This window comes from Balaenoptera borealis, assembly GCF_965194805.1.
Source record: "Balaenoptera borealis genome assembly, chromosome: 7".
Taxonomy (NCBI): domain Eukaryota; kingdom Metazoa; phylum Chordata; class Mammalia; order Artiodactyla; family Balaenopteridae; genus Balaenoptera; species Balaenoptera borealis.
In genome coordinates, this window is record NC_138864.1 from 109,317,057 (window position 1) to 109,336,618 (window position 19,562).

At 52.4% G+C, this 19,562-nt stretch overlaps 1 protein-coding gene across 6 annotated transcripts in view; it reads right to left on the bottom strand.

Moving 5' to 3' along the window:
- PLXNA4 (plexin A4) overlaps positions 1-19,562 on the bottom strand; it is a 608,610-nt gene that overhangs the window by 57,048 nt on the left and 532,000 nt on the right. For all 6 annotated transcript variants that reach the window (XM_082399137.1, XM_082399134.1, XM_082399139.1 and 3 more), the window contains 4 exons: positions 13,662-13,758; positions 13,081-13,271; positions 8,977-9,128; positions 4,936-5,053 (listed from right to left, as the gene is read on the bottom strand). In XM_082399137.1, coding sequence (XP_082255263.1) covers positions 4,936-5,053; positions 8,977-9,128; positions 13,081-13,271; positions 13,662-13,758 — 558 coding nt within the window. The remainder of the gene's footprint in view (positions 1-4,935; positions 5,054-8,976; positions 9,129-13,080; positions 13,272-13,661; positions 13,759-19,562) is intronic.

Here is a 19,562-nt window from a genome sequence, read left to right on the forward strand (position 1 = left end):
AAGTTTCCAAGGTCACAGAGCAAAGAAGCGGCCTGAGAACTGACTCCAGAGCTGGAGTTCTCCACCACCTCTCCAGTCTCCAGCGAGGGTCGCTTTCAGGAAGGTAAGTTGCCCCTTCCACAGGCCTCTCCAGAGAGCTGCCCAAAGCACCCAGCGGCCAGAGCAATGAGATGTGTGAGCCCCAGGGAAACCCAGGAGGAGAAGCAAAGAAGGGTCAGTGGATTGAGTGAAGAGTCAGATTGGGGATGGGGGTGGGGATGGGGGAGGATCTGTGAGCTGAAGATTTGGAGTCTCAGTTTGTTCTTTCATTAGCATTTTAATGGAAAAACTTTCCTCAGTCCCAGGTGAGAAGCCTGTATCTGCATTTAAATGAAGATTTCTCTCTCCTCGTACTCCCTTAAAGAATTCTGCACCAAAAGTTGAACCCACTCAGCTCCTCGGAGCGGGCAGGCAACCTCCCCTCCGAGAGGCCTCGATCGATAACACTAGGGGAGGAGAAGAGAAGCCCCAGCGAAGCCCGCAGCCCCAAGGCCTGGCACGCGCGCGCCCCGCTCCCCGCACAGGGCACACGCGTGGGGACACGCAGGGACCCACGGGAACATAGGCGGACCTCTGCGCCCGGCGTCCGCCCAGCGCAGGCGCACTCGCGGGGCCTGCCCACCCGGTCCCTGCAGATCCCGAACCTGGCAGCCCCGTGACACCCACCAAGCCAAGCCGAGGAACGGCTTATGCTGGCTCTGGCTCAACCCTAGACCCGCGCTCGGGGGAGCGGGGGGCGGCGGGATGAGACTGCTGCAAGAGCCTTCCTTTCTCAGCTTTGCTTACACCGTGCTGTGTGACTCAGCACAAGTCACTGACCCTTTCTGATCTCAAAGAATCAAAAAGTGGTCCTCTCAGAGGCGCCTGTTTTCTGGTTCTAACTTCCCACAGATGGTGCCTCTGCCCCACTGTCTGTAAAGGGAGAGCTTTCAGACCTGGCTCCTGCTGACCTCCCCGGAGAGGAAAGGGAAAGTGAGGGAGTTATTTAAGGCGTTAAGGGGCAACGTGGAAAGGAGAACAAGCTCCCTGGCAGCCTAGGGGTGAGGGTCCTGGGAGGGGTAGAAGTGAGTAACCCTGCTGGCTTTGCAGTGGCCCTCCTGTGTGGGGCTGGCTGGGTGCTGAGTTACTCTGGGGGTGGGGAGAGGGTGATATGGAGACATGTTTTAAAGTTGGGAGAAACTACTAATTATTCAAGGTTTGCTTCAGAAATATTTGTCAGTGGGTCTGCACGGGAAATCAAATTCAGCATTATTTGCCATCTCTTCCCTTGGCTCCTCCCTGGATGGAGGCAAAGAGGGGGGAAAAGTGTTCCCTCTACAGAGATCTCCAGGGATAGAACTGGCGACAGCCCGAGAGTGCCGCTCTGCGGTCTATGGGCCTTGGTGTCGGGGTTTTGGGTGAATAAACCCACACATCAGAGCCTGGCCCGATTTGTGGAGGGAAACTGAGGCAGACCCAAACCTCGGCACTGGGAGGGGCTCCCCAGGCCCTGAGAGGCAGCCCTGAAAAGGGGCTCGCCAGGGGCTTCCATGGGGGTCCCAAGAGTGCCACCTGCCAGCTGCCCAGCAGGGTGGGAAGGCAGTGAAGGCTCGGAGGTGCTGCGGGTGGGCGTGTGACAGAGGGGCATTCTGTCCTTCCTGCCTCCCTGGTATGACTCCCGGGGGACCTCTGCCCCTCATTCCCACCCTGAACCCCTCGGAGCTCTGTTGTCGGCAGTGAGGGGGGGGTTGCTCAACGACCAGGTCCTTAATGCAAACTGGGTGCTGCGGGTGGGCGTGTGACAGAGGGGCATTCTGTCCTTCCTGCCTCCCTGGTATGACTCCCGGGGGACCTCTGCCCCTCATTCCCACCCTGAACCCCTCGGAGCTCTGTTGTCGGCAGTGAGGGGGGGGTTGCTCAACGACCAGGTCCTTAATGCAAACTGGGGTCTGGGAGGAGACTGGGGTCCGTGGCACCATTTCTCCCCCCGCAGCTCTTCCCAAGCGGATGTGTATCGCCAGGATAGTGCCTCCGATAGAAAAGTGAACACGAGTCTGAGTCCCAGGGACCCACTGGACCAATGCATTTTCGCCTTGCGGCAACAACTCGCACCTTCCCTGCCCTTCTGCTCCAATTTCTCCTCCTCCCCATCAACCCCCCTCTCCCCACTCCCTTCTGCTCCCATCTTTTGGTGCCCTTCCATGTCACACCTTATGCCGGGAACAGCCTCCCGCTACTCGAGATCCATATGGAAAACTGTATTCTGCCTTAGACAGATCCTGCCTTTCCTTCTGGCTCCTTCCATGAAACCTTCCCTTAATGCCTTACATCCAACCACATCCTGCTCCCAGGGTAGAAACACTCATGCAGGCAAGACCTTCCCTGAGAGCAGAAGAGGTTTTGGTTGTCTACCACATAGATGTGTTATAAGAATTAAGCCCAAGAGCAGGTATCACAGAAGAAGGAGACAGAGAAGGGAAGGGAGTCAGGCCACTCAGAGGCTTGAGGAAGGATTGGACAGGCAGGGCAGAGCACAGCAAGGAACCTGGACAAAGTCTAGAGGCAGTGGGCACCCTGGGCTCTTCTGGAGCTGCGGGCTGACATGATGAAAATGGTATCCCCCAGTGTGGCTGGACTAGAATGGGTTCAGACCAATGGCAGGGATTTAAGGGGGCCACTGCAGTAGCAAAGGGAACGGGAAAAGTAAGACTCCAGGACGTGGTGATAGAGGGACTGACATCAGGAATTAGGGGAAGCCGAGCCACAGGCGACCAAGATGGTGGGCCCAGGTGACAGGCCACTGGCAGACATGGGCAAGGGAGGGGGACACGCTGTTTACGGGAGCTGACAGCTCGGGTGGACCATGGGAGGTGATGGCAGGACATCCAGGGGACGGCGGCCTTTGAATTAGTCACAAAGGTAAGAAGCTTGGCTGGAGACACAGCAGAGACAGCTGAGGCCCAAAGGACACATCAGCTTAATGAAGTAGCGGCAGTTCCTGGTAGCATTCACTTTGTCACCGCCAAGAGACCACAGGATAGAAACTGTTCCAGGTAACTGACTGGCCAAGGAAGTCCAGTGCTTGCTTTGGCCATGCAGCAGTGTCCGCCCTTTTACCACAGCTGCCAGGTAATTTCAGAGCCAGATTTCATGCCCAGTTTTCGTATGCCACGCCACACCTCTCAACCGCTTGGGGAGTGCGGTCCGTGTGTCTACCCATCTCAGTCTCTCTCTCCCTCTCGTTATCTCAGCTCTGCTGGAATAACAATGTCTGTGTATATAAATATATATATGATATATTTACATTTATGTAAATATATATACATTCATCACTAGTTGTCTTAAGGTATATTGGGCTTAACTTGGAAACTCCCCCAAACCCTTTCTGAAGAAGGTGGGAGTACAAATGCTAAACAAATAGGTAAAACTACACACATCCACTAAATCCATGACATGTGTGTGTTCCTCTAAGTGAGCTCCTGTGGGGGTTTAGTGACAGCCATGTTTATAAGGTTGGTTAGCTTTCAAAGAGTAGAGAGGGAGGAGTGCAGAGGTCAGGACCCAGGCAGAGAGGGGCATCTGAGGCACGTCCCTCCCAGGTTCACCCCCCACCCCCACCCCCAGCCCAGTCACATCGCGTGCAAGTCCTCCATCTCCTCTCTCCTTCTGGACTGTGGGCCTCCTGGGGCAGGGGCTGCAGGGGTCTGAATCATCACTGTAACACCTGCAAGCCAGGCCCATCAAACTATATTACAAAATGCAACCAACTAAGCAAGTATTTATCAAATGACCTAGGGAGAGGTATTGTGCAAGGTGATACGTGGTTGTCAGTTAAAGGGAGGAGGAAGAAAGAGGAGGAAGGCAGATGAAAGAAGAGGGAGGAAGGAAGGAAGGAAGGAGAAAAATGGGCTTCCGTGACATATTTCCGGGCATTTGATACCCAGTCATAAAATCCATCATTTCAGGTTTCCAGCTTCCAAAAGCAGCTCAGAATCATGAGGAAGTGATCTCATCACATCTGGCGTTAACCCCGAGAGGTTAACTGGATGGTAACACAGTTGTGGCAATGATGCGATGTATGTAGCAGGGGATGTGCCCATGTCTCCAGCGTCCCTGTCGTCACAAGGCAGGGAGGTTCCCAAGTGCCCCTGCTCACAGGACCCCTCACCAGGGCTGGTCTGGTACCATGTTCAGGGGCCAGGGAGGGTCCAGGCTGGAGGGAATGTGAGGGCAGGGGTGAGATCTGCAGAGAGGCCTTGGGGTGGGGAGGGAAATGTGGGGAAGGGTGTTGGGGCGAGAGGGAGTAAGATAGGGATCGGACGATGGTGAGTGAGGAAGGTGGGGTGACTGGGGATAATGGGATGGAAGTGGTGGGGTGCCAGCACACAGGGAAAGGGCAGGGCACAGTAGTCATGGTGGCAATCATAGAAATCGTAAAGGTAGTGACACTAGAGGTGATAAATCTATTTTATCTAATTTTCACAATAACACCATGGGATAGATGCTTATTATTTTCATCCCCATTTTACAAATGGAGACACTGAGGCACAGAAAATTAAACAACTTGCCCAAGTCCACCCAGTTAATAAGTGGCAGAGCCAGGGCTCAAATCCCAGGAGTCCCCATGCACAGCCCACACTCTCACCCACTGTGTCACGCTGACACTCATCCAGAAGGGGACATTGGGGCCCGAGAGCCAAAGCAACTTCCCTGGAGCTGCAGCCCAGCCCAGCCCAGCCCAGCCAGGATGTGAATCCAGGTGTTCCCGACTTCCAAGGCTGTGCTCTCAAGCTCCGCAGGACGGGACTCCCACGACTTTGGCCTGGGTTTGCCCACAGAGATCTAGAAGGGCTCAGCAATCATGGTAAAGAGGTCTGTGGCCTGTGCCTGGCCAGGCCGTTGGTGGCCGGGACTCACCATGAAGTAATAGAGCTGCGAGGACCTGGCCATGAACTCAGGCCGACACACAGCCACACAGATCTCCACGAAGCCGGCGTGCTGGCTGGGCTTGGCCTCCCCCATCTCACACACGATCCTGCAGGGTGGAGAGGACAGACCCCCAGGGGTCACAGGAGGGTCACAGGCCTCCCTGCTGTGACCCCTGGGCCCTACACCTACCCAGGCCTCCTTCTCTGTAGTAAGATCTCAGGGATGGGCAGGGAAGGAGGAAGTGAAAGATACCTGATTCCTCCCTTCGGGGGCTCCTCCCTGGTTCTCAGGAAATGAGGGAGTGTGACCTACAGGGGTCTCTTTAGAGGCTCTCCGTAAAATGTGACTTACCCAAGGGCACACAGCCATCAGACAGGGACCTTGGAGCAGCCCTAAGGTTTGCAGGTCCTCGCCTAGGAGCTCTTTGCTCCCAAGGCTTGGACTGCCCCAGGCAGTGCTTTCTGCTCCCAGCCCCAGCCAGGGGCCTGGTGGGGGAGGGGGTTTTCATGCCGACAGGGGGAGAGGAAAGGGTGGGGGAGAGTCATAAATTCTCCCCTTTTAAAAAAAATTTTATTGTTTCACTTACAAAATTCGTTCATACCCTTTGAAAGCGAGACAGTATCAAAATGTGACAGTAAAATAAATTGTGCCTTTCTTCACTAATCTCTCTCAAAACTTTGGTGTATAAATCCTTGCAGACCTTTCTCTAGACCTATGCAAATATATAATATATATAATCTCCATTTTATAAATGAAGAACTGAGGCACAGAAAAGTTTGGCAACTTGCCCAAATATATAGATTTGCCCATATATCCACGTGTGTATATATATTTATGTCTGATATTATGCACACATATAAACATAAATGTGTATATATACACACATACAATTACATACAAACATACATATGTAAAGAAACATATACATGATTTTAAAAATAAAAGTGGAACTTAACCACCCATTATTTTTAACCCCTCCCTTTTTACTCAACAAAACAGCATGGACTTTCCCTAATGTCACAGTATACACAGCTCTGCTTTCTTCTTTTTAAGAGCTTCATGGTATTTCGTATGATGCCTGTGTCATCATTTATTTAACCAGCCTCCTATTGTTATACATTTAACTTACCCTGATTTTTCTCCTACTCCAAATAACCCCGCAAAATGAACCAACCTACACACCTCCTTAAGCATTGCATATTTATTGAAATAGATTTCTGAGAAGGATTGTGCTTTTAATGTTTGATAGTAGTGGGAAATAATGGTCCAGAAGGACTGTCCCAATTTTTACTTCCATCAACAGCAACTGAGTGAGATTACTTCACTCTTTGTCCAACACTAGATATTATCAGTCCTTTAAAATTTTTTCTAATATAATAGGAAAAAAAGATCTCATTTTCATTTTTACTCCCCTGATTACTGGTGAGGTTGCATGTATTGTATGTGTGTGTGTGTGTTTAAATCTTACATAGCCTTCCCTGTGACTTGCCTGAAGCCCTCTCTTTATTTCGCTGATGGATTATCTTTCTGTAGGAGCTTCTGAATTAGGAGAATTAACTTTTCTCCATAATAAATATTGAAATTATTTTCTCCCAGTCGATCACTTGTTTTTCAACTTGGTTTATAAAGTCTTTTGCCACTTGAAAGTTTAAAACTATCTGTGTGGTTCAATTGCTCATTCTTTTACTTTATGGCTTCCGGGTTCTGTGTGAGAGTCTAGCAAAAATATATGCTTTTCTGTGCAGATAACATAATTAAAACATGTTCAGTTTTTTAAAAAGTACATAAAAGCACTTGCCATACCTACATTCCTCTCCCACCCCAACTGCATCACCCAGAAGTATCCATTGTCAACATATTGGTGTACATGTTTCCAGTCTTGTTTTCCTTTTACAGAATTAATTATAAACTTTGTATTCTGCTTGGTAAGCTGTGTTCTCACTTAATATACCTTGAGTATATGCCTGGTCATGATTCTTCTACATATCACATTTAATGGTTGTGTAGTTTACTGTCCTATGTATAGACAATAATTTATTAAATTAATTAATTCCCTATTTTTAGATATACAAATTGCTTCCACATTTTCACTGTTACAAATAAGGCCAAAATAAGCATTCTTGCAAATAAATATTTGTGCATTCTGTTTATTTAGGGAAAGTTCTAGAAGTATTATGCCCAGGCTAAAGATGTTTGACCTGCATTTCCAAACTGCCTTCCAGGAAGGTCGTCCCAATTTACCCTCCCGACATGAATGTATGAATGTGCTATTTCTTATGCCTCTCATCTGCACTGGGGGGGCATTAACTTTTAAAAATTGTTCCCCATTTCATTGGTTACTACTGATGTTAAACATTTTTTTTATATGACTTTAGTTCTTGGTCTGTCCTGTGAATTGCACATTCATGCTCTTTGCTAATTTTGTGATAGTTGCCTTTTACCTATATCTTTTATCTAACCTCTTTAAATGTTAAGAAAAAGCATACTGTAACAGGCCATAACAATACTCTCAGTTTATCATTCATATTTTTACTTTGCACACAGAGTTTTTAGTGCACAAGTTTTGTCTTACATACTCAAATCTCCTAATCTTTTCCTTTATAATTTTTTCTCTTGCAGTTATACCTGGAACACCTTCCCTTTCTTGAAATCAAATAAATTCTCACCTGCATTTTCTTCTAATCCTTTCACATTTTCATTTTTTACCCTTAACTCTTTACTCCATCTGGAATTTACTTTGGTGTATAATATGAAATAAGAATCTGATATTGTACTTTTTCCAGGGGGTGAAATTGTACCACTTATTGAATGAGCTTTGCTTTCCTTGCTGATTTGAAATGTCATCTTTATCACATACTAAATTTTTATGTATCAAGATTCTTTTTCTGGTGTTCTATCTTATTCTACTGATCTAACAAGTATCACAATATTTAATCATGTGGCTTTATAATATTTTTTATATCTGGCTATACAAGTCCAGAGTAGGGCGTTTTAAGTTCCCCAAATCACAATATATCCGTAGCAGCCTGCTTTGGTTTTGTTCTAGGAAGGACAAACAGTTGAAGGAGCCACAGAAAGGTCTTTGGGTAAGTAAGTGATGATGGACCAGGATGGGTCCTACCAAGCCTGGAGCCTTCAATCATCTTATCTACTATGAGTGTTTTGGGAAGAACCAGATGGAAATCAAGGAGGAACTGAGGATGGCAGGACTGATGGTTCCAGAACCACAAAATCTGGGTAACCCTCAGCCAGCACAAGCATAAATGCACTCATCTACCTAAGTGAGACCTTGCAAAGAGTCAGTAACTTATGCACACAGGGACAAGTGGCAAGGTTTCACTCCGGGAGGGGCAGCAAAGAGGGTGTAGAATATAGATTCTATTGCGCTGGTGAATATTTATTTCATGCTTGTGTTTGCTGGGCTGGAAAATTGTATTTACTTATTTACAAGGTAATACATGACTCACAAACCTTCCCTGCCATGTAGGTTAGAGGTCAAGGTCACTCGTTGAATGGCCCTCTCCGTGGACCAGCAGACTTTGCTGGAGAAAAACAATCCAAGTCCCCACAGGCCTGAGAGTGGGTGTGAAGGTTCATTCTCAGCCTCCACAGAGGGTAGCATAGGATTAGCTTCTTCCGTAATTGGGGGAGGACAGGAGTGGGGAGTTAGGGACAGCGGAGGGAGTTAGGGTAAGGAACTGAACTCACGCTTCTGCAGATTTTGATTTTGCTTTGTCTTGCTCCTACTCATCCTCACACCTCAAGGAGGTAATGATCACTTTCCCCTTTTCTCCCAGCCATCTCCCCTTCCCCTTTCTGGACTTCTCCCAATATGGCAGCTAGCTAGTTCAGGGGCTGGGGAGTTGTAGGAGTTCCCCACACCCTAGAACGTGAGGGACATTCTCCTTTTCTGTCCATAAGTTCTAAGACCATCTATTGTTGATCGGGGAAGGTAAGTCAACATCAATCGTCTATTTATATGGACTTCTCTTCCCTGCTCCTCCCACGTCTCAGATGGCCTCCACTTACTGTTCCGCAGGGATGTAGCCATCTACCAAAGGGCTGCACTCCACGCCGGCCACCTTGACATGGGAGGCGATGTCCCGGAATTCCAGGCCCAGGTTCTCCCCTCGGATGGTGACCTTGGTGCCCCCTTCCCGGGGGCCTGTCACTGGGATTATCTAGAAGGAGGAAGCACAGTAATCAGACGCCAAGACAGAGCAATCCCCCACTGCTGATGGGGCAAGGGAGAGGCTGCGGGCTCTTCTCTATCTCCACTCCATTCCCTGAGCTGAGTCCAAGTCCACGAGGGCACCCAGGTCTGGGACTGTCAAGGGTCAGGAGCTTCTGGTAGAATAGTCTGTGTTTGTGTATGGTTTTAGAAGCAGGGTTCAAAGCCCCTTGTTCCTCTTCGCATTTCACAGAAGAAGAGAGAGAACGTGATCTGCAGTGTTACTGGGTAATTCACAGAAAATTGGGATTAAAGCCTTCCAGCATTTGCTCATGTTGGTACCACTCTCAGTGAAAATGAACAAGCCTCCTATCAACCCACACGGCCCTCCACACGATGACATCCACCCATCTTTCAAGAGCCTTGTCAAAAGTCACTTCCCCATCACCAGATGTTCTCTAGGTTTCTCTCCACTGAGATTTCAGGACACCTTCTTTGTGCTCTTTTCACAGTTAACGTTTGTGTCGGATTCCCCACCCTGCTACCCCCCTACCCCCACCTCTTCAGATCCTGAGTCCCTGAGAGCAGGGATGGCGGTGCCTCCTTTCTCTGTGTGAACTTTCCAGGGAAGGCACCATATTTTACTTCTTGAGCTGTAATTGTGCTGGAAACCCCAACTACCCAAGCATCTTCCTGGAGTTAGAAAAGCCTTCGTCACTGCCCCTCTGCCTTCGTTGTTTGGCTTGGTTTGTTTGGGTTTAATTTAGACTTTACCCTCATACACTTGCCCAAAATGACTGGCTTTCCCTCCTAAGACAGCACTGTTGATGCTAAAAACCCATGGCTGGAATGTGAGGATTCAGCCACCAAGGGCCTGCTTTGAGGTGGCGGCTCCGCACAGCTCACGTGACCTAATCATGACCTCCCACAGCAGTGACCTCAGTGGCAGAAGACGTTCCATGCCAGCCTCTCCTGGCATTTGACGGACCAGAGAAGGGCCCATTTCCTGTTCCTGGTGTCTCTGAACATCAGCACCTGGATCTCGGCCAACATCAGTGGGATCACAATTGGAGGAGCCCAGATAGGCTACCTCTTAATATTCCCTACTCTCTCCATCCCCCCAGGGTCACAAGTGGGGGGGTTCCATCCTGGGGGGAGGGTGAAAGATGGGGAAGGGAGCGACAGCTTTGCCGGGCCTTGCAGGCTGTTCACCTACAAAGCTCAAGATACTTCCTGCTTCTCACATATGCAGGTGTGCACATCTGTGAGTGTGAGGGTTCATGAGTGTGTGGGTTTGCACATGCACGTTCCCACTGCAGTGAAAAAAAGAATAGGTTCTTTGGAGACACAGGCTTGTTTCTGTGTGAGGGAGACAGACAGATAGAGGGGGGGTGGGCAGCGGGAGTCCCTGTCCTTCCCGGATCGACTGCCCAACTAGTCCCCAAAGCGCCACTGGCACCTGGCAGCAGCACCTGCATGATATTCCAGCCCTGGCTTGTCGTCCTGAAAAGGGAGTTTTATCTCTGGCGCAGTCCATGGTTCCCCAGGATCCCTGGAGGGCTGATGCCGGTTTGGAGCCAGTAAATAGCGTCCGTGGCAGGGAGGTTTGTTTCATTTGCCATCTCCTCCCTGTGATTTTTTTTGGTCTCAGGCCAAGAAGAAAGCCAGTCCCACCGTTTTCACCAGACACACCATTAGCAGTCCTGAGAGGCAGCCCCCTGGGGGATGGCTTCTTGCTACGGGGCTCTGAGGGTGGGGGGCGGCAGGAAAGGAGGGGGGGCCCTCGTTCAGATGTGGCGCCACAGGCCTCCACCTGCCCTCCTTCTCCAGATAATTCTGTAGGTAAAATACATAAGTATCTTTCCCCAGTTTGAGAATCACTGTTGAGATTCCTACCCATGCAGGACACTGAAGTCGGGGCTGAATGAAGCTCTCGGCGTCTGGAAAACCAGGAATGTGGAGGGTGAAGGTGCAAAGCGGGGGGCACATCTAGAGGGCCACGCCCGAGAGGCTGCTTTGCTGGAGGAAGCTGCTTACTCACGAGTCGAGCTCCTTCCTGCTTTTACACGTCCCCGGTGGGTGGGCATGCAGCGTTTGTGAGGGAGGGTCGAGGGAATGTATGGGTGTGTTCGCCTTTGTGGTGGCAGAGGACAGCAATCCAGTAATCAAGAGACTTGGCCTTCAGGGCCCCTTGATTTACACTTTGGTCAGAGTAAATCTGAGCATCGGTCTTTTCATGTGGGAAAGGGTGATAATAACCTTGGCCTTAGCAGGCATCATGGGTTGAACTGTGTCCCCCTAAATCCATATGTTGAAGTCCTAAACCCCAGCACCTCAGAATTGTGACGTTCTTTGGAGAAAGGGTCTTTATAGAGGTAGTCAAGTCAAAATGGGGTCATTCAGGTGAGTCCTAATCCAATAGGACTGATGTCCTCATAAAAAGAGGAAATTTGCAGAGACACACATGGCAGGAAGTCAATATGATGAGGCACAGGAAGAAGACAGCCACCTACAAGCCAAGGAGAGAGGCCTGGAACAGACCCTTCCCTCACAGCCATTAGAAGGAACCAACCCTGCAACACCTTGATCTCAACTTCCAGCCTCCAGAACTGAGAGACAATACATTTCTGTTGTTTACGGCACTTCATTGCAGCAGCCCTAGGAAACCACACAGCAGGGTTGTTGTGAGGCCGGATGAAGTGAGGGACGTGAGGATATTTCACAAACTCTGAAGCACCACACAAATGTTCGGCCTGTGATTGTGCCCGCCGTTGTAAGGGTACCAGATACGGGTGTTTGTGAAACTGCACAGAGCTGGCTGCCCGGTGTCCCCTCACTACGGACGGACAGACTGAGCTTCCTTCTCGTCTTCTTCCCTCTGTCCCCCCGTGGCGTTATTATCATCAGCATCAGCCATGGCAAAGAGGCACCGAGCACCTACAATGAGCTAAGTGCTGGGCCACAGGTGCAGATGTGTCAGACACCGTCCTGCAGCTGAGACATGCACGATTTTCCCTTATTTTATGAGAGGAGCAAGGGATTCCAGCCCGGGTGCGGGGAACCTTAGAGGGTCTTCGTGCCGGGAGTGTGGAGGTGAAGACACCAGGGCAGTGATGGGCTTAGACACACGATTTAAAAATGATTTTAACAATGTCGGTGATGGACGAGGAGGAGGAGGGTGGTGAGATCCCCACGGGCTGGGCCTGCAGCCAGGCATCTTGCACGGATTTGCTCATGTAATCCCTGTCACTCCCCTGTGAGGGACGCTTCGACCCAGGGCACGGGTGAGGAAGCTGAGGCCTGGGGATAGAGATGAAGTAGTCCCAGGGGACCCAACAATTACTTGGGATTAGCAAATGGAGCTGGGATTCAAACGCTGTTCTCTGTGATCCCACTGTCTGCATCTTTAGCCCTGCCCTGCCCCTCACGGCTCCTTGTTCCACAGCCCGTGTCCCCTCTGTCCTCCCGAACTGCGCTCCTGGTCCGTTTCTGCCATTTTACAGCTTAGGTCTGGCTTCGTGTGAGTCCCGAGGCCTCTCCACTTTGACCTGCTCCACCTCTCCGGGGCTGGGCTCCACGCCCTTGACCCCCAGGCAGCCTCACTCACAGGCTGACTGCTTAATGAGGCTGCAGCTGATGGAGCTTCATGGCCTTGCCACCAGGACTCTTGGAGACAAGGAAGGGGTGTCGAGGACCACGAGTCCTTTCGGACGCAGCTCACACGGAGACTCCATAGGGCAGTCGAACCCTCTCTGCTCTCGACCTCCCTTGATGAGGGGAGGGCCCCTGAGCCAAGCCTAAAGCCGCTACGGATTTGCAGGCAAACGAGGATGCCCGCAGCCAGCTGGGCACCTGGTGGTCACGGGGGTGACGGACACCACGCCAGCCATGGCTCTCAGGGCCCCGCCCGTGGCAGGACAGGGCTCAGCGGCCCAGAGCGGGCCCAGCGGCCCACGGCTCACCTCGGTGATGCGGGGATTCGTGCACTTGCTGTTGGTGCCCGACAGCTCCAGCCAGTGGCTCTCGTGGATGGGGCAGTGCTGCCGGAGGGTACACTGGCCCTGGCCCTGGCACCAGCCGCATTCGAAGTCCGGGTCCGCCTTGAGGCACAGCCCGCAGCTCTCACGCATGGCGCCGCACTTATAGAGGTGAACTGTGGGCAAAGGGCAAGGGGGGCTTGGAGGTGGGGGCAGGGGGCTGGGAGGGGCCCGGGAGTGCGGAGCAGGAGGGCAGTGCCGGCCTGGATGATGGGACGTGAGGCAGCCTTGTCCCCCCCGCCCTTCGGATGCAGGGGAAGCCTGAGCAGAGGATCCTGGCTGGGAGGCGGAGTCTCCCTCAGTCTCTGGGGCCCTCCTTCCAGCCCGCTCTGCCCCCTCCACTGTACTCCCAGGAGCCACCCCCCTGCACCGAGCAGTCACAGAGCAGTGAGGGTGCTGGAGAGGCACGGAGAGCAGGCTTGGCTTGGGTGGGGGACGGAATGGCACTGCCCACCAATGGGAGCTGCCCCTCCCTCCCCCGCCTCCCTGGGGCCCTCCTTCCGCACCTTTATTCTGAGCCGGGTTATCAATGTTGAAGTGCCCGTTCCACACGACCGTCAGCTTCACCGGCAGGTTGTTGATCTCCATCCCTTCGTAGGAATACTGCAGCCGGGACCGGAAGGAAAGGAGAAAGCTGGGTCACAGAGATTTCTAGGGAGGGCCCAATGTTCGGCCTGGTGTCCGCAAGAGTGCACGGGGTCAAAGGCAGGCCAAGACTGTGCACGCACGTGTGTGTGAGCACACATAAGCATGGGTGGGCAGGGTGGGCACGCACATCTCAGGGGACCAGAACAGGGGGTCAAGAAGCTAAGGCGGGGAGATGCCAGGCCTGGGGGGGACACCCATTTGGAATGTGGGTTCACAGAGCAGATCTGCGCAAGTGGCTTGGCCACCTTCTGCGGAGGCCTGTTCCTGCCAGCTGGGCTCTCCCCTGGAGGTTAGTGAGAGAGGAACCTGCCCCCGCCCTGGCTGCCCAGGGGAAACTGCCAGTCCTCGATGTGATTTGGGAGCTTTAATTTCTAGGACATGTTCAGGGGAGGTGGGTGCTTTACCAGAGACCTGGCCAAGCCTGATCAGTTTGCAGGCAGGGAGAGTGGTTGCAAAGGGGAAGCAATGGAGGAGCGGCACCCTTCAGGGGATGAGTGGCTGAGGGTTAGCAGAGGAGAGGACTGGGTGAGAGCTCAGAGGTGAGGTGGGAAGTCCTGAGGCCACCCTAGGGCACAAACCTGGGAATCTGGGTCAAGACTCCGGAGGCTCCAAGACAGAGCAGGGGCCCCAGCTCCACGGCTGCCCGTGGTGGGGCGGCAGGGAGCTGCCTCTAGGCCTCTGGGCCCTGCTTCCCTGCCGAGCTCTCCTCTAATGTTCCACCCAGCTGGGTCCATCCCATGGGACTGTGGTGCTAAGGGGGGGAGGCGGTGAAGTGGGAGGTACCTCTCAGGCAGCCCCCAGGATGCCAGCCCCCATCTGCCTTCTGACAGCAGGCATTCTCTATCCCCGGGGAAGGAGGGCAGGCAGCAGGAGCTTGGAACCTGCCCTGGGCAGCTTTTCCAATCCCTACCTGATGATTTTCTCATTATTCCACTAGATTCTGCCCACCACAGCGGGTGGGATGGAGGAGCAGAGCTGAGACAGGTTTTCTGCAGAGGAGGGGCTGAGGATGGGCGATTTGTTGGAAGAGTTCAGTCCAGGAGACTTGGTCTGAAGTTGTGTCTGCAGAGCCAGTGGGCTCTTTTAATGCAGAGTTTAAGTTTGGTGGGGCTGGGCCGTGGGGATGTTCGCGGCTGTTGCGTCAGGCCGCTGATGTTCCCTCCTTCACTGAGGGGAGGGCGGCACAGGAACTCGGGAATGCCCTGCCTGTGGAGGGTCTCAGGGCCTCTGCCTCTGTAGCTTATCCATAGGGGCTTCTAAAGGAGATGTTGTCATCTTAACCTGGGAAATTGCCCTATATTCCTGAGTGACAGAACGTGCTCCATCATGAGCATGCTGTGACGCTGTCCTCCTATAGAAACATAAGTAGGGTGTGTGTCCAGCCTTCTTCGGGCTCTAACCTAGCACACCAGAATTTTTCACTAACTCCCTGGTGATGACGCCCCGGCCAGGGAGCCACGTGCGGTGTTTGTCCCACAATGGCGGTGGTTTACCTTGCACCATCCACACTCTCGTATAATCGCCCTCAAGATCTTGACACCTGGGCCAAGGCCAGGGTCCGGGCTGAGCCATAGAATAAAGCAAAGCTCCCTACCCCTGCAGAAACAACACTGGAGAATTTTTTTTGATCATCCCATACCTCAGCTGGGGACTCATAAGCTTTTCGCCACGTAGCCCAGTAGCCAACTCCCCAGAGATTAAGTTTTTTGCGTCTGGGTGGGTCGTTCCAAGTCGTCGTGAGTTTTTCTCAAAAAAAACCTCTTCCCCTCTCATGGTGGTCTATGGACCACCTTCATCAGAGTCATGGGGATGGGGCTGGGGATGAGGTCTACTACATGCAGATTCCAGGGCCCCACCCAGACCTGCTGAATTGGAATCTCTGGAGACGGGAGCATTTCCAATTAGGTACTCTGAGTCTGGTGCTGCTAAAGTTAGAGAATCGCTGCTCCTTGCCATCTGCTAGCAGCAGGGAGACAGAGGACAGCCAAGGGGGAAGTGTGTAGGGGGTGCGGGGGGAGAACCCTTTCCAGACGCCCCTTCCCATTTCCTCCTCTAGCCAAGCTCCACTGCCCCCATCCTTCCCGTCCCCTTCCTCCAAGGCCCCAGTGGGGGAAAGGTGGCAAGGGCCAGTGTCAGGCTGCTCCGACCTCTAGGAGGGATGCTGGTGGTGCCTAAATCGGCATCGAAGCCAGGCTCCTGCCTCTCAGGTCTGGGTCTGTCCAGGACCCAAAGTGGAAGCAGCAGGCAGCGACCAGGGGCGTGTTGGCCGAAGATCAAGAGAACCTTCAGGCCCCTCTCAGGAAGGACCTGAGATCCCTCAGAGAGCAAGGCAAGACACACCGCCCACGTATGCATGGGAGTTTCTGCGTGCATGAATGTTTTTGCATGCGTGCTGAAGTGAGAAGAGGTCTGTGCACATCCGTAGGATCTATGCATTCAGATGTGCGTGTGCATGTGAGCACACACGGGCACACACGTGGACTGCCGTTTAGGGGCTCCGCAGTGACCGGCTGTGTGAATGTGGGCAGAGGATCCGAATCTCAGACTCCCCACGTGTAAAGTGGGAATTACACGCAGTGCATACCTCACGGGATTGTTGGAAGGGTCCAGATAACCATCCGATGCTCTGGGCACAGTGCCTGTTGCAGAGAATGAGCACCCAAATATTATTGTGTATTTGAATCTATGTGTGTACACTTGGGGATGCGGTGCAAAAATATACCTGTGTTCCCTGTGTTTATGTTTATGTGGAATAATAACAGCAGCACTTATTGGGTGTTTGTGCGCCAGACACTTGGTACATATGGAGATGGCTGCATATGAGAACACTTATGTGTTCGGATGTGTGGTGCGTGCACGCATTTTCATTTTGAAGGAGAAATAAAAAAGGCTTTAAGGATCAAATATGCTGGGCATTGCTTCCTCTTTCTCCTCCCCATTCCTGAGATCTCAATTCTAAAATATTACAGAAATCATTAACCCCAGTGTTCCCCCACCAACCCCTTGGCCTCTAGGGAGGTCACGCTCCTTCCTGGAGATGCCCTCTCTCCCCCTTGACCTGCATCCTGCAGGGGGAGGGGCGGACTGCTGGGGGACCCTGGACCACTGGCTCGCATCCCCCGACCACTCCCCACCTCTGCTCCACTTAGCATTTATATAGCTCTCTGTGATCAGTGGGCAGTTAATCCGCACAAAGCCCAGAGCTGGGGGAAGACTGTTTCAGGCTCCTATGGGCCAGGAGGTTAAGTGTCTCAGTCAAGGTCTGGCTCATCGTGGCCCAGTTCTTGGACGACGTTGCTCATCACCTGGGGAAAGAGTGAACCTCAGTTTCCCTACCTTCTAGAGCAAAGAGAAGACCTCTGTATAATTTGGACATTCTTCCCTCCAACCATTCCCGTGTCTGAGATATTTTGCTGGAAAGTTCTATCATTCTATCACCAACGTAAGACACCAGTGTATGCTGTGTCCATCTCCAGGACCCCAGAGGCTCAGCAGACCCATTTCCAGCTGTGTTCCAGTAAAGCGGGAAGGGGGAAAATTTACCGCCTATCGGTCTCCCTGTCCTTGTTTTGCACGCAGTAAATTGGGGCACCACGAGAAACCATGGGGCCACCGTGGGTCGGTGGAAGATGGGCCTAGAGCCCTAGGGCGTCATGGCCGGCACTGCAGCCGGCCGGCTGCCCCCTGAGGCCCACTGACGCCTGTGATTGCCAGTGACTGAGGGGCGGGACTGGGCACTATTTTTAGCAGCACTTGACATCTCCCGGAGCCTCTGTCTAAAGGAGGCCGTGATACCCACAGTTGCTCCTAACCCTCCTCCAACTGCTGCCTGTGAGCTGCCCTGTTCTCTGCCAACAGGCCCCCGAGGGCTACAGTGATTGGCCCAGGGCCTGTCCCCAAAGAGTGGGCTGGAAGTGACCTGCCTGTCCACCCAGCCCTGTGTCACCCCATGCAGAATGCTCCTGTGTCTCTCTTTTCCTTCTCTGCTCTCCTCTGAGACCGCCTCTGCCATCAAAAATCAAGGGTGGCGGGGGCGGGGTTGATTTCTCTGTTGGATCCTTCTCTCCTCCTCCCCCCATTCCAGAAAGGTCATTTAGGAAATGAAACAACAGTAACTCTTCTTCCACGATCCTCTCTGTGGCAGATCAGACCCTGCTATAAAGTGCTCAGTTGCTGGTTTTGGCCTAACCTTTGATTAGGGGTGTGTTATGAAACTGGGTTAAAGTTCTGAATTTGCTACTTACTTGCTGTGTGACCTGGGGCTGGTCACTTGCCCTCTCTGGGCTTTAGAGACTCGCCCACCCCCAGCGCAGTCACAGGATCAAGTAAATATTCTCTCAGGTCTTCCTGCCCTAATGGTATGTTGGTTGTTTTCCATAACTATGGTAAGGAAGGCTTGCCCCTGATTATGACCCCAAAATTTTTTTAAGGAAGTCACTTGACAGCAAGCAGCACCCTGGTCCAAACAGCATTTCAACTGGGATCCCACTGACTCCCTGAAAAGAGAGGCTCTTGGGAGGTCAGAGCTGAGCCCTCCTGAACTGTGTGATTCCAGCAGGTCCTGGTAGGCAGAGGGGACCCTCCTGGAACCTACTCTTTGTGGGGTACACCTCCTGTTGCCTCAGTTTCTAAGACTTTAAAATGGTAGAGAAACAAACATTCCCATCACCTTTCTTACTAGGGTATTGAAGTGAAAAATGCAGGCAGGCAGAGTAGACTGAGCTGGCTGAGTTGCTTTGGAAGCAGGGCCCTGGAGACACTGAGAACTGTCCATGAGGGTGGGGGGGCCTCTGGGGGATCCCCAAGTCCAGGGGGCCAGAGTTCAGTGTAAGCCCCCCTCCACTCCTCAGCGGAGAGCAGGGTGCAGGCAGGGAGCTTAGAAGTCACGTCCTCTCCTTGGCAGTCAGAGCCTTGGGCTCCAGGTTTCTAGCCCCAATGTCATGTTTCCACCATGGTTTTGGTGTCTCTAATCTCCTGGAAGCAGATCTGGAGGTACCCAAGCCCATGTACCCTGGAGGTTGACTGATTGGGCAGGACCCCGTGGACCCTTGTCCAGGGCCTGGGGCCTCCAGGGACCAGAAGCAGATTTGACCATCATGCCCTGGGACATCAGGCTCCAGGATGTGAAATTCCCACACAAGGAGCTGTGTGACCTGTGATTTCTTAGATCCTGAGAATTCAACATCAGACCAGCAGACGCCCATGCTGGGAGTCAGCAGTGCCTTTCCCTGTCCCACTAGTGCCGACCAGGGTGCCAGCACTAGGCTCCCCAAGGGGGCACCACAGAGGAGGAGACCTGGTCCTCACCTGCTCAGTTGTTACCTGGGGTACCTTCCTCTATTCAACACAGTCAGCCGAGGCACAGGGCCCATGATGTCCCCACCGCTCTCTTGGGGGAACTCAGAAGCCGCAGACTCTGTCCTCCCTCCTGACACCTCTGAGGCCTGGATCCCTGGGGCAGCTTCTCTGAGGAAACGAGGCTGTTTTTCCCGAGGCCTGAAATCCCTACAAGCCTTCTGCTGAGTCAGATGTGGGACTCACACTTACTCTTCCCGCGGGACTACCTTATTTGGGGGAGAATCATTTGAGCCAGACTCTTGGGGCTGGTTTGCTTGGTCTCAGGATTCACGAGGAAGCAGGAGGTGTTTAATATCCCTTTTGCTTGCAGGTTTAATGTGGGGTGCTGCAGAAATCTGCAACACAGCCTGGCCGCCAGTGGAGGGGGGAGATGTGGACATGGGAGGGGTGGGGACACATCT